We start from the raw sequence: 12,734 nt of genomic DNA, 5'->3' as shown, positions 1-12,734 counted from the left end.
TGGCTGGCTCAGTCGTTAAGCGTCTGCCTTTGGCTCAGGTCATGATCCCAGGGTCCTGGGATCGAGCCCCGCATCGGGCTCCCTGCTCAGTGGGGAGCCTTCTTCTCCCTCTCCCACTCCCCCGTTTGTGTTCCCTCTCTCTCAGTCAAATAAATAAATAAAATCTAAAACAAAAAAAAAAAACTCAGGCCGGGTTGAGAAGAAATATCGAAGTGAGGGGTATTCCTACCGATGCCACGATCTCTCTGGAGTCTCCGGCATGTGGAAGGAGTTCTGTGAACAGGGGCTTGAAGAAAGAAGACGCCATCCAGAAGTTCCCGTGTGCACAGTGGGTCTTTGCACGGGTCAGCGGAGGCGACCCGAAAGAGTTCGCGAACTGCAGAGTAGGAGCCAAGTTCTTGGACAAGAGCATAGATAGACTCAGCGTGGGCCAGGTCTGCTCTATGGTGAGACCTTCTCCTGCAGGGCCGCTGGGGACAGTACAAAGCAGGATGGCTCCACTGACCGGGACAACAGTGGCTAGGGTGTCAGCAAACGCAGAGGGGAGAGGGGAGAGTTTCGGTGTGATCCTGGGAACGGAACGAGGGCCGCATGGCTGTGGTGGTGCAGGCTGTGGGCAGCTTCAAGGAATGGGTGAAAGAAAACAGGTTGGTAAAGGAAGAAACAGGAGGAGGCTGGGGCCCGAAGAGCAGCCTCAAACACACAGATCTCACCTGTGGAGTCCGGGCTACAGGGACAGTGTGAAAAGGGATGGTGGGTGCATGCGTGACAAGCATACAGACTGCCACCCATCAACAGAGATGTCCTTCCAGCCGAGATGAGGCTGAGTGGTGAGTGTGGGCAGCAGAAGGAAAAGTAGGCATGGGGACAGAAAAAGAGAGGGAAAAATATAACCCTGGGGATAGTTTTATGTGGAGAAGTCTGTGGCGGGGGGGGGGGGGGGGGGGACAATGAAAGAGACGGCTTGCACTGGTCCAGAAGGAACACCAGGTCGGGTTTCAGCCATGCATGGGAGCTCCAAGATGTGGCGTTTGCAGGGCCCCTGGGAAGCTGTGGGTTCAAGAGGCTGAGCCACCTACAGATCCAGCTGTATGACCTTAGGCAATCTCTGAGAGCTTCCCTTTCCTCCTCCACAATGTGGGGGAAATCACACAGGAAACATCACTCCCAGCACACAGCAGGCTCTCACTCACTAAGGCTGAGCTATTTTTTTTTTTCCTATTGCATCACATAGTAACTGACATTCCCTCTCCTTCCTATCTCCTTGGCTCTCTTCGGACAGCTCCTGGAGAGTAAAATACACAACCACATTTCTTTTTTTTTTTTTTTAAGATTTTATTTATTTATTTGACAGAAAGAGACACAGCGAGGGAGGGAACACAAGCAGGGGGAGTGGGAGAGGGAGAAACAGGCTTCCCGCGGAGCAGGGAGCCCGATGCGGGACTCGATCCCAGGACCCTGGGATCATGACCTGAGCCGAAGGCAGACGCTTAACGACCGAGCCACCCAGGCGCCCCACAACCACATTTCTTAATTTGCACTATTTTACCACAGGCTTCCTGTTCTCCTTCAAAGGGTGTTTAGAATTATTAGTGATTTGGCGGGACTCGTGATTTTTTTCAAATCGATGCTTCAATGGCTCTGAGAGGTCTTTGAGCCTGTGGAATTTTTTTAGTTCACGGACTAACAGGCCTCGCAAGGACAAGTTCGTGTCTCTTGTGCTTCCTGAGTACTTCAGCTGCTGCCTGGCATAGCACTTGATAAAAATCTGTGCTCGAACAGGGCATATTTTTTTTAAGGGCAGTGGTGTTATTCTGTAGGATATTATAAAGACCGATGCATGTCATTAGACATTTGTCAAAAACCATGCCATGTTCGACATCAAAAGCCATGTTGTAAACTCTGCAAGTCCCAGCGTAAGCTACCGGCTTTGGGTGATGATGCTGGGTCATGTAAGTTCATCAGTGGTAACAAACGGACCACTGGGGTGCTGCCCGTGACCGTGGGGGAGGCTGGGCATGTGTGAGGACAGGGCGAACGGGCAACTGTCTTTTTGCTCCATTTTGCTGTATCCTAAAACTGTTTTTTAAAAGATAACGTCTATATACACAGATATATATTTAAATAAGTGCTCAATAAATCCTTGTTAGGTGAGCGAAAAAAAAATAGGTCAGCATGATTTATAAGAGGGTATTATTCACTGACTGCAGAAAAAAAGAATTAAAATGGTAGGTCACGGGGCGCCTGGGTGGCTCAGTCGTTAAGCGTCTGCCTTCGGCTCAGGTCATGATCCTGGGGTCCTGGGATCGAGTCCCACATCAGGCTCCCTGCTCAGCAGGAAGCCTGCTTCTCCCTCTCCCACTCCCCCTGCTTGTGTTCCTGCTCTCACTATCTCTGTCAAATAAATAAATAAAATCTTTAAAAAAAATACATAAATAAAAATAAAATAAAATAAAATGGTAGGTCACCTTTCATGTGCTCCGTTTGAGTGTTTCAAGTCAGTAACAAAGTAGTGATCAGCTCCCCTACCGTATTCTCTGTGCCCACCCCTCCCACACACACCCCGCGCACCCACTTGGGGCTTCGATAAAAGCTCAGGGCTGGGAACAGGATGTTTCCTTCTTTGCGTATCTGTGTTAACTGGCAGCACAAGCATATGCTAAGTGTTTGGAGACTCTGTAACAATCAGTCTGGAGGGCACCAGGGACCCCAGGAACAGCACAACAGCTGGGCTGAGCCAGGACTAGCTTCCAGCCTTAGAAGCAAGCAGGGGGAGGGAGAGGCCTTTCAGCTGGGGGAAGGTAGTGATCTGGAGGTGAAAGACTGTTCTCTAATTGTCTTAGTGTGTCTTCTCCCCGGGGGAGACTACTTTAATGGACATAAGGCCCAAATCCTGAATTTCTTCCAACTCTCTCCTGCAGCAAAGAGCATTGTCCTATATGAGCTCCAGGCCTTTTTAATACAGGTCATCTCCTGTACCTCTGCAAACCCCTCCCCCCCCCCAAAAAAGGTGTCTCATCCAAACCCACAACAGACATCCCAGTGCACGGTGTAAATCCCATCCTGACAGGAGGCTTTTTAATCACCTTCCACTGCACTAGAGAAGGGTAAGCTTGTGAGTGCCCACCTGCAGGCTGGGGGAGCAGAAGGGCGCTCCGGGGCTGCCCAAGAGGAGCCATTCCAACCCCCTGTGGGTAGGGGGCAGCTGCTGGACTGAGGGCACGAAGTGGGGGTCCTGCGGGAAGGAGGGCGCGCCCTCGAGGGGCACGTGGGGAGCAGCGGGAAAGTGTTGGGGGCAGGTGGGAGTGGGGGTGGCGAGCCACCTGGTCCCCGTCCAGCAGAGATTCAGGCATCAGAAGGGGGTCCCGAGAGTGATTTGCCCTTTCCTTTCCCTCCTCTCCTCCCCACCGGGGGTCTTTCCCACTTTTTGTCTCCATCCTGTCACTTAACGGGCCCCATTCATTGGAACTCAAGCTAGTTTGGGGTGTCCACCGAATCCGCGGACTCGCATTCCAGGCACCCATCACAGAAGTGGGTGAACCGAGCATTACAGAATGCCTCCCCCCCCGCAGAGAGAAAATGGTGAGGAGCGGGGAAGAAAGAGAAAACACGTGTTGGCTGAAAACTGACTCCACTGACTCACTTCCTCGCGAGCCATCTCTCCCTCCCCCCAGGCCCCTTAAAAGACGGTTTCCTCGCCCGCTTCTAAGAATTCATTCATTCCAGCCCCGCGCCCCAACAAGCAAGGGATTCAGGGAAGGCGAGGCCGCCTCTGCCCCCCAGCTCTACCCGACGGAGGCAAACATTTCGAGGAGACACACCTCCCCTCCAGAAGGCAGGGGAAAATTGTGCAGGAGGGTTCAGAGATGGGGTGGGGGGGAAGACCGGAGGGAGCAAACACATCGGCCGGGGCCGCTCAGCTCAGGACCCAGCCTAACTCCCCGCGAGGGTTGCCGGGCAGCGGGGAAAGCCTGCCCGCCCCGGCTCCGCCAGCCCCTTCTGGGCGGGGCCGTCGCGCAGGCGGAACGCCACTGGCCTCCTGGAAACCGCTCGGACCAATCAGCGCGGGGCCGGGGCACGCCGTCACCGCCCCCTCCCCCCGGCGGGCGCGGGCCGCTCGGCCAGGCCGGACCCAACAGGTGAGGCCGGAGCGCGGCGCTCGGGCTGGTCACGTGGCTGCAGCCGGCCGTCGGCCCCGCCCCGAGAAGCTCCGCCATCTGGCTCCGGGGCTCAGCGGTCGGGGACCCGAGGAGGTGATCCCGCGCGACCCAGGCACCGTGCTGACTGATCCCAGCCGCGGAGCCATTTTCTCTGCCCGTGGCCGCGCGGTCGGCCACCTTCCCGGGCGCCAGGTCCAGGCGAGCGCTCCTCTCCGTGTCCCCGAAGGGCACGGACACATGTCCCCACATATGTGGGGACATGTTGGACGCTTCTGTCACCAGACCCTTCCTCCTGCCCCTCAGCCATTCAGTCAAGAGTGTGCGTTGGAAATCTGCTGCTTCTCACTTGTCTTCCCCCCACCTCTTTTTTTTTTTCCCATTCTCCCATTTGTTGCCCCAAGCTTCACACTGCCCAGAACAATCTTTCAGCATTGTATGGGCTTCTGAGCAAGTGTAACCCTGTTGAGAAGCGTGGGACGGAGCTTGGGGGAGGGGGAGGAGGAAGGGGGACGGGGATTCTGAATCCTACGCCCCCAAGCCCCCAGGTTGCTTGGTGAACGCACATGGAATCATTCACACTCTAGTCAAAAGTGTTTAAAAGTACTGATCCCTTGGCAACAGTCTAGCCTGGGCTGAAATACAACCAACTTGATGTTAAAGCAGAGTCTTATTTTTAACACATCTGCTATATTGAGAAGAAAAGGATTTTATCCCAAGAGCTTATCTGTTCCCTAACAAATGTTACCAACTTAAAGTCACAGTGAGTATACGTATGTACATACGTACTTTTTTTTTCTTTGTTTTTCATATATAGTTTTATAATGTGAGGAGAAAACAAATTCCCCTCTGGTAGTCCCTAACCAGATCCACAGTCACAGTTTGTAAAAGCAGCTCTCTCTGCGAGGCGAACAAACTCTGTAGCACAGCGTTGCTATTTACACGTTTCACCCATGATGCAATGAGGTAAAGTTTTTGAATGACTCAGTAACTTAAGCTATTTTTAATATTTCAAGTCACAAAAATACCTAAAGAATTTAAGATATCGATATAAAGGAAATTAACGCTTACCTACGTGCAAAGAAAATTAATGGGGGATTTTATTAGCATTAGCAGTATCTTAACACATAGCCTCTCGGTTGCAATAATTAAAATTATTATCATATTATCAGGCTGGTCGTTGCTCCTCACATTCAACTTTTCCCCAAGTCTAAATTCAGGAAAAGAAAATATCGATATGCGCTAACATCAGTTTTATTTGGTGTTAGTTTTATGTTGGTAGAGTTTGAGAGCAATAGGAGATTTCTAGCAAGGTAATGTTTTAAATATTAGAAAAAGCTTCATGCTCTACTTACAAGTAGCTTTCAAAGATAGCAGTATCTCATTTCTTTTCGGTCATGGTAAATGTTTTCATTTGAGGTAGGCAGCATATTGTATTCATTACCCTTGAAAATATGCCACATACTTGGGGAATTCATTTTGCTGGGATTCCTGACTATTCCAACAGCCTAGGACTGAAATTTCCCTTACTGTCTGAAATCACCCACTGTTAAATGAGAGAGGTAGCGCCCTATTTGGAAACTAACTCTATTCACAGCGAAAGAAATGCTCCTTATGCTCTGCCTTTGGAGTAGACATTTTGTGTTTCTGTCAATCAACTTCATTTCCATGTTCAAAGAGTGAGGACATAAAGTATTGAGAAACTACTGATACAGAGAGCAAGCAATCTTGGTCACGTACTTCAGTTCTGAAGCTCGAAATAAATGCCACTTTCCTGATTCATAACACTAGCTGGCTGGTGGGTTGTGTTGTTTTTTTAAATTCCTGGTGCGCTTTTAATTCTAAATAATTTTTGCCATTAAAAGGGTCAATTTCTGTAGTCAGAAAACCTTATCTCCTAACAACATGTTTTAACAAAAATGTAAACCAACATACGTTATTTGGAATGAGGTTTTGTGACATATTGATTTTTCTAGATCTCAGAAAGTTTTTCTTCAAACAAAAACAAAACACCAAACTAGAAAAACAGCTGTGACAGAGCACTTAAAAAATCACAAACAATACAACTTTAGCTGGGAAAATGTCTTTACAAGTATTAGTCTGTGTTAAATTGTAAGTTTTTAATACCCATGGCTCCTTTAAAAAGGCAAAAGCTAGTTTAGTTAACATTTAATTCCTAATTATAGTATCTTATGTCAATAAATATTTTTTAAGACATAGGCTAATTTTTTAGAGACCTGTTCATGAATGCCATATCACTCGGAAGCTAAGCGTAATTTAATTCATACATTTAAGCCTTTTATTTATCTAAAACAAATAGGTTCCTATTAGATATTGACTATTTTATTAACTCAGAGCATCTGGGAAAACACTTATGATTAGGTTAATTTATGTTATATTTTCCCCTCAACTTGTAAAAGATTAATCAACCATTTTATGGTCTAATTTAGATGCCTAATTAAAACCAGAGTTCAACACATGCTACACTGTCTTGCTAATAAATCTTGACAGCTTTGTAACATGATGGTTTGTATTTCAAATTGTTGCATATAAATGTAGATTTTTTGATCTTCACCCAGCAGCTTGAAGTGAGTTGCATATTTGGTTTAAACTCCAGGACTGAGAAAGGGCAAATTACTTCAAAAAGGATTATCTCCAATCAGATCGGATCTTAAATTTCCCTCGGTGAAGACAGAAGCAGTCCTTGCCACCAGGTTTTCACAGAACCAGTCGAGGAAAATATGGGAGAAATTAGTTTTCTCAGCATTTGTTAAATTGAAAATGCAGGAAAAGTTGCTACTTTCAGCTAATGGCTTTCAAGAGACAGATTTCTGAAGTGACTGGGTTTTAGAATCTACTTCTAAAGAAATCTGCTCAAAGTGTTAGTTGTAGCTGTCTTCTGGTTAATGAGTACTAAGTTTTCAGTGTGGATTTGGGCACTGTATTTTTTTTTTTAATGAATAAATTCATTCCACGAAGTTCTGTAACATCTTCTTTAACCCTATGTCCTCCCAAACATCTCCCAGCCTTAAAAAAAGCAAATGGAAAAGAATAAATCTGCTCTCACTAGGGACACTCCCTATGTTTTCTCCGCCTGTATATTTGAGTGATATTTTTGTCATTTTAATGACTCCATGGACTCTGACCGTCCTATGCGGCAGAGAAACGCAAACTCTTTCAAAGCAAACCCAGTTTTGAACTCATCATATGTGACCAACATCATGCTTGGGTCACTTTAAGCGCACAGCACAGGGTGACCTCTGGATCACGACTGCCTGGGTGGCTGTATCAGCCTTTGCCACTTTCTGGCTGTGAGACCTTGGGCCGGTTGCTTAACCTCTCTGTGCCTGTGTTTCTTCGCCTGTAAAAGTACCTACTTCACAGGATTGTAATGAGGATTAAATTTGCTAATCCTGTAAAACTTGAAACAGTGCCTGGCACACAGGGAAAACATTCAGTAAGTGTTAGTTATCAACATTATTAAACCACCCACACACTATACTTTTTTTTTAATGTGGCCACAGCATTGAAGTGTCAGCTTATTTTGTACAACCAAAAATGGAAAGAAGAGCCAAGGTGGGGGAAGGAGTTCTGCCACTGTCCTGTCTAAGGCGTATTTCTCTATACAAAAAACCAAGAATCACACAGTATTTGCCTAACTTAATCCCCAAACTGGGGTCATTAAAATTCATGAAACTCTACCACACTTGAGCCAAATCAAGAAGAGAAACTGATTAAAGAAAGTACGTATTTCTTTTTAAATTCAAAGGTTAGACCCATAGTCAGAGCCTAAATGTAGGGGATGGGTGCTTTCTCCAGGCTTGGCATATGTGAGGGTCTCCTGAACCACTGCCCCCCTATTTCTCAAACACCTTCACAATCATGACACAGAAGGTAAGGGCTAGATTCACCAGAAGTCCTGATGAGCCACTCCGTGGGGGTCCTTTAAACACCTGTTAAGTTTGGGAGGCCTGATCAGAGAGAGAAAAAGCGAGCTGGATAATGAACTGGGGTGGGGGGGGAACCCACAAGAGTCTTAATCCCAGACTAAAACAAACTCGGGTCCCGGGCAGATGAAGCACACCTACTAGCACTTTCGATTTTTGTAGCAAGTAAAGGCAGCCGAAAAGCGCCTGATTTCCGACGGGTGGCAAGGTCAGCTCCGTGTCGCCACCCTGGGAGGCTCCGATCCCACCACGATCCCTCCCTTTCGGGCCGATCGTGTCTCACGACGCAAAGTGGAAAGAGCTGCGATCCAATTCTAAGACTTCATGCAAATGTGCCCAGGCCCTGGGTTTACTGGTTAGGCCACTAGGAAGACTGTGTATCAGCGGATTAAACCCATTAACGACTTGCACAGACTCAGCCAAGCCCTCGTTCTCCTGCAGATTGCCAGCCTGCCTGTCGGATTCAACCACCCGTGCCCGTAGTTTCTTAATGGCTCCAGAATGTCTCCCCCCTCTCCTCTGTTCTGGTTCCGAGGACTTGTTTTAACCACGTTTCCGAACTGCAACGCTCTCCGGTTAATAATTATTTATACTCGGCTCCAGTCTGCGGCCTGACCGTGCGGACGCAGCGGGAGCTACAAAGGAACACGCACCTCCCCGCGAGCAGCTAGGCTCGGGCTGAGCCCAGAGAGCTCCAGCCAGGGCGAGCGATGCTCCCCGGTCACCGGATTTTAGGAAAAGCGTTCTGGGACAGGCGTCTCCTCCCGGTGGGGTCTGTTTAAAGTCAAAGCGGCTGTCTTCAAAATAATTGAGTCCACACGTTGGCCCAGACTCCAGAATATTCTAAATCAATTAAAAAATTAAGTAAGCAGACGGCATTTTGGAAGACCTTTTTTTTTTTTCCCTTGCTGAAAAACATCCACCAAGCCTGCGGTCCCGCCGGGCGCCGCTAAGTGCAGCCCCGGATCGCGGCGCGTGGGGTGAGCTGCGGGGTCTCTAGTTTGCCCCTCCCGCCACCCCGCTCACTCGCGGGGTGAGCGCCGCCGGCCCCGGGGCTCCTGGCCCCGTCGGTCCGGCCCCTCCGTTTAGGGGGACCGCTAGGGAAGACGACGAACCTCCTGCCTCCCCGCAGTGCAGGGACCCGGCGCAGCCGCTCGCAACGCGGCCCGCGGGCGCCGGGTCCCGCCCGAGGCTCCCCGGCTGCGCTCCCCGCGGCAGGCGCGCGGCGAGGCTTTCAGTGCGGCTTCGTCCTTTATTCAGCAGTTTTGAGTCAATCGAAAGGAACGTGGCAGGTGGAGCGCGGCCGCCTAAGAGCCTTCGTGAATCTTCCTGTGGGGATTTCCACAGCCTGCCCCAGGTGCTTCTACGACCGCCTGACCTGACGGATTCAGCGCTTTTCCTGCCAGTTGCTCCCAACCCAGCCCCTAGTTTGATCTGCGAAAATCCCGAGCTGCCTCCGGCCCCTGGTGGGTTCCCCCTGGAAGGGCGCTCGTAATAGCCCGGGCCCCCAGGAGGAGGAGGAGGAGTAACAACAATGCACTCGGTGGCCCCCTGGTAACAATCGGAGAGGCCCCCACGTGCCCCCACGTGCCAGCCGGGCACCCGAGCGCACCGGCGCACTCCTCCGCGCCCGGTGGGAACCACAGGATCCCCACTGCACCGATGGGAGCATTGAGGCTCGGCGCCACCAGCGAGCCGCCAGAGCCGGGACGCGAATCCAGACGTCGGGACTCCGGAGCCCCCATTCTTAACAGCCGGTGCCCACGGCCCGCGAACGGTGGGAAGCGTGACTGTCACGGCTGGCTAAACCTCGAGACTTGGGCAACTCCTGACAATAAGAAAAACATTAAGGACAAAAGGGAGGGGGAGGGCGAGGCTGGAAGAGAGCGATTTTTAATCCGCTGGCTCAGCCCCCCTTTTCTCTCTCCCGGGGCCGAGAAGGGGGGATGGGAGCAGGGGACGGGGTTCGGTTCGACTTTCCCCTTTTGTTTTCCGAAGTCCCGAGCATCTCGGGCCTGGAAGGTGCCTGCCGGGGACTTGATGGAGTCATACTTGTGAGGGTTGGGGGTTGATGACCAGAGAGAACGGGTGGGGGCCGGTGGCTGGGGCCCCTGGGTGCCGACGAAGTTTCCGAAGGCCGGAATCTGGACCCCCTGCCCACCCGCGCCTCACCGGAAGCTCGGTCAACCCAGAAGCTCACCCCAAAGACCGGTAGCTTTGGAAAGCGTTGGGCAGGGGTCGTGATTATGACCCTGAGGGCCGCTGCCCCTTTGGAGCCCGACCCACAGCCCGACCCGAAAACCAAGTTTCCGGAAGCCCGGATCTCGGGGCAACGCACATTTGTCAATCAATGAACCCCTTACATTCCTGGCGCCCCGACGTGTACAGGGCCGGCGGAGACCGGGTCCCTGCCCGCGCTCTCCCGGCACCCGGGCCCAGGAGGCGGAAACCAGAGAGCTGAGCCTGAGGCGCCCGGGAGCCTTCAAAGCCGCGCGCCGCTCCCGCCGGCTGCAGTGCGCGCCTTTGCCCGATAGGGACCAGCACCGCTCCACGCTCCGCGCCGCCCGCCCGTCGGCCCGTCTGCCCGTCTGCCAGGCGGAGGCGCCGGGCCACCCGCCCAGCTCACCCTCCCGAGCCCAAGCTACCCGCCAGCCAAGCGGGTCTGACCCTCTTCGGGTTCCAGCACGGAGTAGGACTGTTGGAAAAAAGTTTACAGACGCCGTCTCTCCCACCCCCATCCCCATCCCCATCTGGGGAGCAGAAGCTGCTCCAGAAGTTGGTCTAGGGCGGAGACCGTGACCGGCTGAGCGCAGAACGTCCCGGGCTCCGAAAGGAAAAACTAAACTACGAGCAACACTGGATCGATTCGTTTGCGAAACGGCCACAGTTAGAGGGCTGCGCGCTTCCCTGGGCGCCACCCCAATCGCTAATCCCCTTCTTTAATTCTAGGGGCACCGCGGGCCACGGAGCCTCCAGAGCTCCTCGAGAAGTTTCTACGCGTTGTGGAGAGAGCGGAGCCCCGCGCAACCCGTACCACGCTGGGGCGGGATTCTGGGCGCCGCGGGTTATTCCTCTGTCTGCCCCTCCCCGCCCCCGGTGGTCGGGGGCTGTACCCCTGTCACTTCCCCAGCACATGCCACGTCTCCCTCTTCTGCCGCTCTTGATCGCGGCTGCCGCCCCGGCCCTTGGCCCTGGCCCCGGTAGGGAAACTCACCGGTACCAGGCGAGGCCCTTGTCGTAGCTGCGGTCGAAGAAGTGGGGCTCGGCGCCCACGGCACGCACGTCGGGGTGCACGCGCAGGAACTCCAGCAGAGCCCGCGTGCCGCCCTTCTTCACGCCGATGATGATGGCCTGCGGCAGCTGCTTGCTCCCGGACCCACTGAAGAAGCTGGAGATGGAGCTGGGGGAGTCCAGCGTCTCGGGACTCTGCTCCTCCTGGCTCGCGGCGCCCTCGGCCGGCTCCTTGCCCGCAGCCAGCGGGGTGGCCGGCGCCGCCTGGAACGGCAGCCTGGGGGCAGTCCCATCGGGACCCCGAGCCAGGGCTGGCGGGGCGTGGGCGGCGCGGGACCCCGAGCCCAGCAGCAGCAGCCCCGGCGCGGCGGCGCACGAGCCGGCGCACGAATACAGGAACATGTAGAGCCAGATGCAGAGCATGGCGAAGAGCAGCGCGAGCTTCCTCCTCACCGGTGGCGGGGACGGCGGCGGCTGCGGCAGGAGCCGGCCGGGGACATCGAGGCAGGATCGGCCGCCGCTCAGGCGCTGCCCCATGCGCAGCCCGGGGGCGCGGCGAGGGACATGGCTCAGCACATGGCGCGGGGCCCGCCGGAGCTGTGAGCGCGGAGAGGGTTCCCTGGCCCGCGGGACGCCCGGGTCGTTCGGCTTATTGCCCCCGCGCGCCCGCAGCCGCCGCCGCCGCCGCTGCTGCTCTTCCCCAGGTGGCGGCGGCAGCTGTAGTGGTGGCGGCTTTTGACATGTTGCCCGGGAGGAGCCTTAACTGGAACGAAAGTCGGGGTGGCGGCAACTGCTGGCCCAGGAGCTGCTCCTGCTTGGGCAAGAGAACAACGCACTCCCGCTCCCTGCTCACTCCAGACGGTGCGCACGGCCGCTCGCCGGGGCTGCCTTCTCGCAGTCCTGCCAACTGAGCCCAGGGAGCTGCCCCGGCACTTCCCCGCGGAGGCTGCGAAGAACTGCGCAGGAAGAGAGCCCGAGACCGAGGTGGGGTGGGCGGGCCCAGCCTTCCAGAGTGACGGGTCGCTCCACCTACCAGAAACCCGGAGCGCCCTGCGACTACAGGCGCTTCGCCGAGCGCTCAGCAGCCAACCGGCTCCCGGAACGTGGGGGTGTGGAAAGGGTTTGGGGCGGTGGAGAGAGGTCGGAGGTTGCTATTGGCTGCGGGATACGGGGCGGACCCGGGGGGGCGGAGCCAGGGGCTGGTGACAGGAGCAGATGGTCGGAAGGATGCTGGATTGACGGAGCGTTGGGAGAGGCCCGACCCCGCCAAGTGGTGCTGGGGTGCGCTCCCGCTGCCGCGCGCATCTCCGCACTCGCTCTCCAGGAGCCAGCCTTGGCGTGTAGTTGCCCTTGTGTCGGGACTCGAGTCCAGATCCAGATGTTTCGCTGGCGGGCTCGT

At 53.8% G+C, this 12,734-nt stretch overlaps 1 protein-coding gene across 1 annotated transcript in view; it reads right to left on the bottom strand.

Annotated features, from left to right (window-relative positions):
- LOC110584470 (heparan sulfate glucosamine 3-O-sulfotransferase 3B1) overlaps positions 1-12,307 on the bottom strand; it is a 36,426-nt gene extending 24,119 nt beyond the window's left edge. The window contains exon 1 of the mRNA XM_021694523.2: positions 11,319-12,307. Within this exon, the coding sequence (XP_021550198.2) occupies positions 11,319-11,872 (554 nt within the window). The 5' untranslated portion in view covers positions 11,873-12,307. The remainder of the gene's footprint in view (positions 1-11,318) is intronic.
- Positions 12,308-12,734: the final 427 nt, after the last annotated feature.

Source organism: Neomonachus schauinslandi, chromosome 15 (assembly GCF_002201575.2).
Source record: "Neomonachus schauinslandi chromosome 15, ASM220157v2, whole genome shotgun sequence".
In the NCBI taxonomy this organism is placed as follows: Eukaryota; Metazoa; Chordata; class Mammalia; order Carnivora; family Phocidae; genus Neomonachus; species Neomonachus schauinslandi.
Note: the sequence above shows the minus strand (reverse complement) of the source record. Positions and strands in the feature narration are given on the sequence as shown.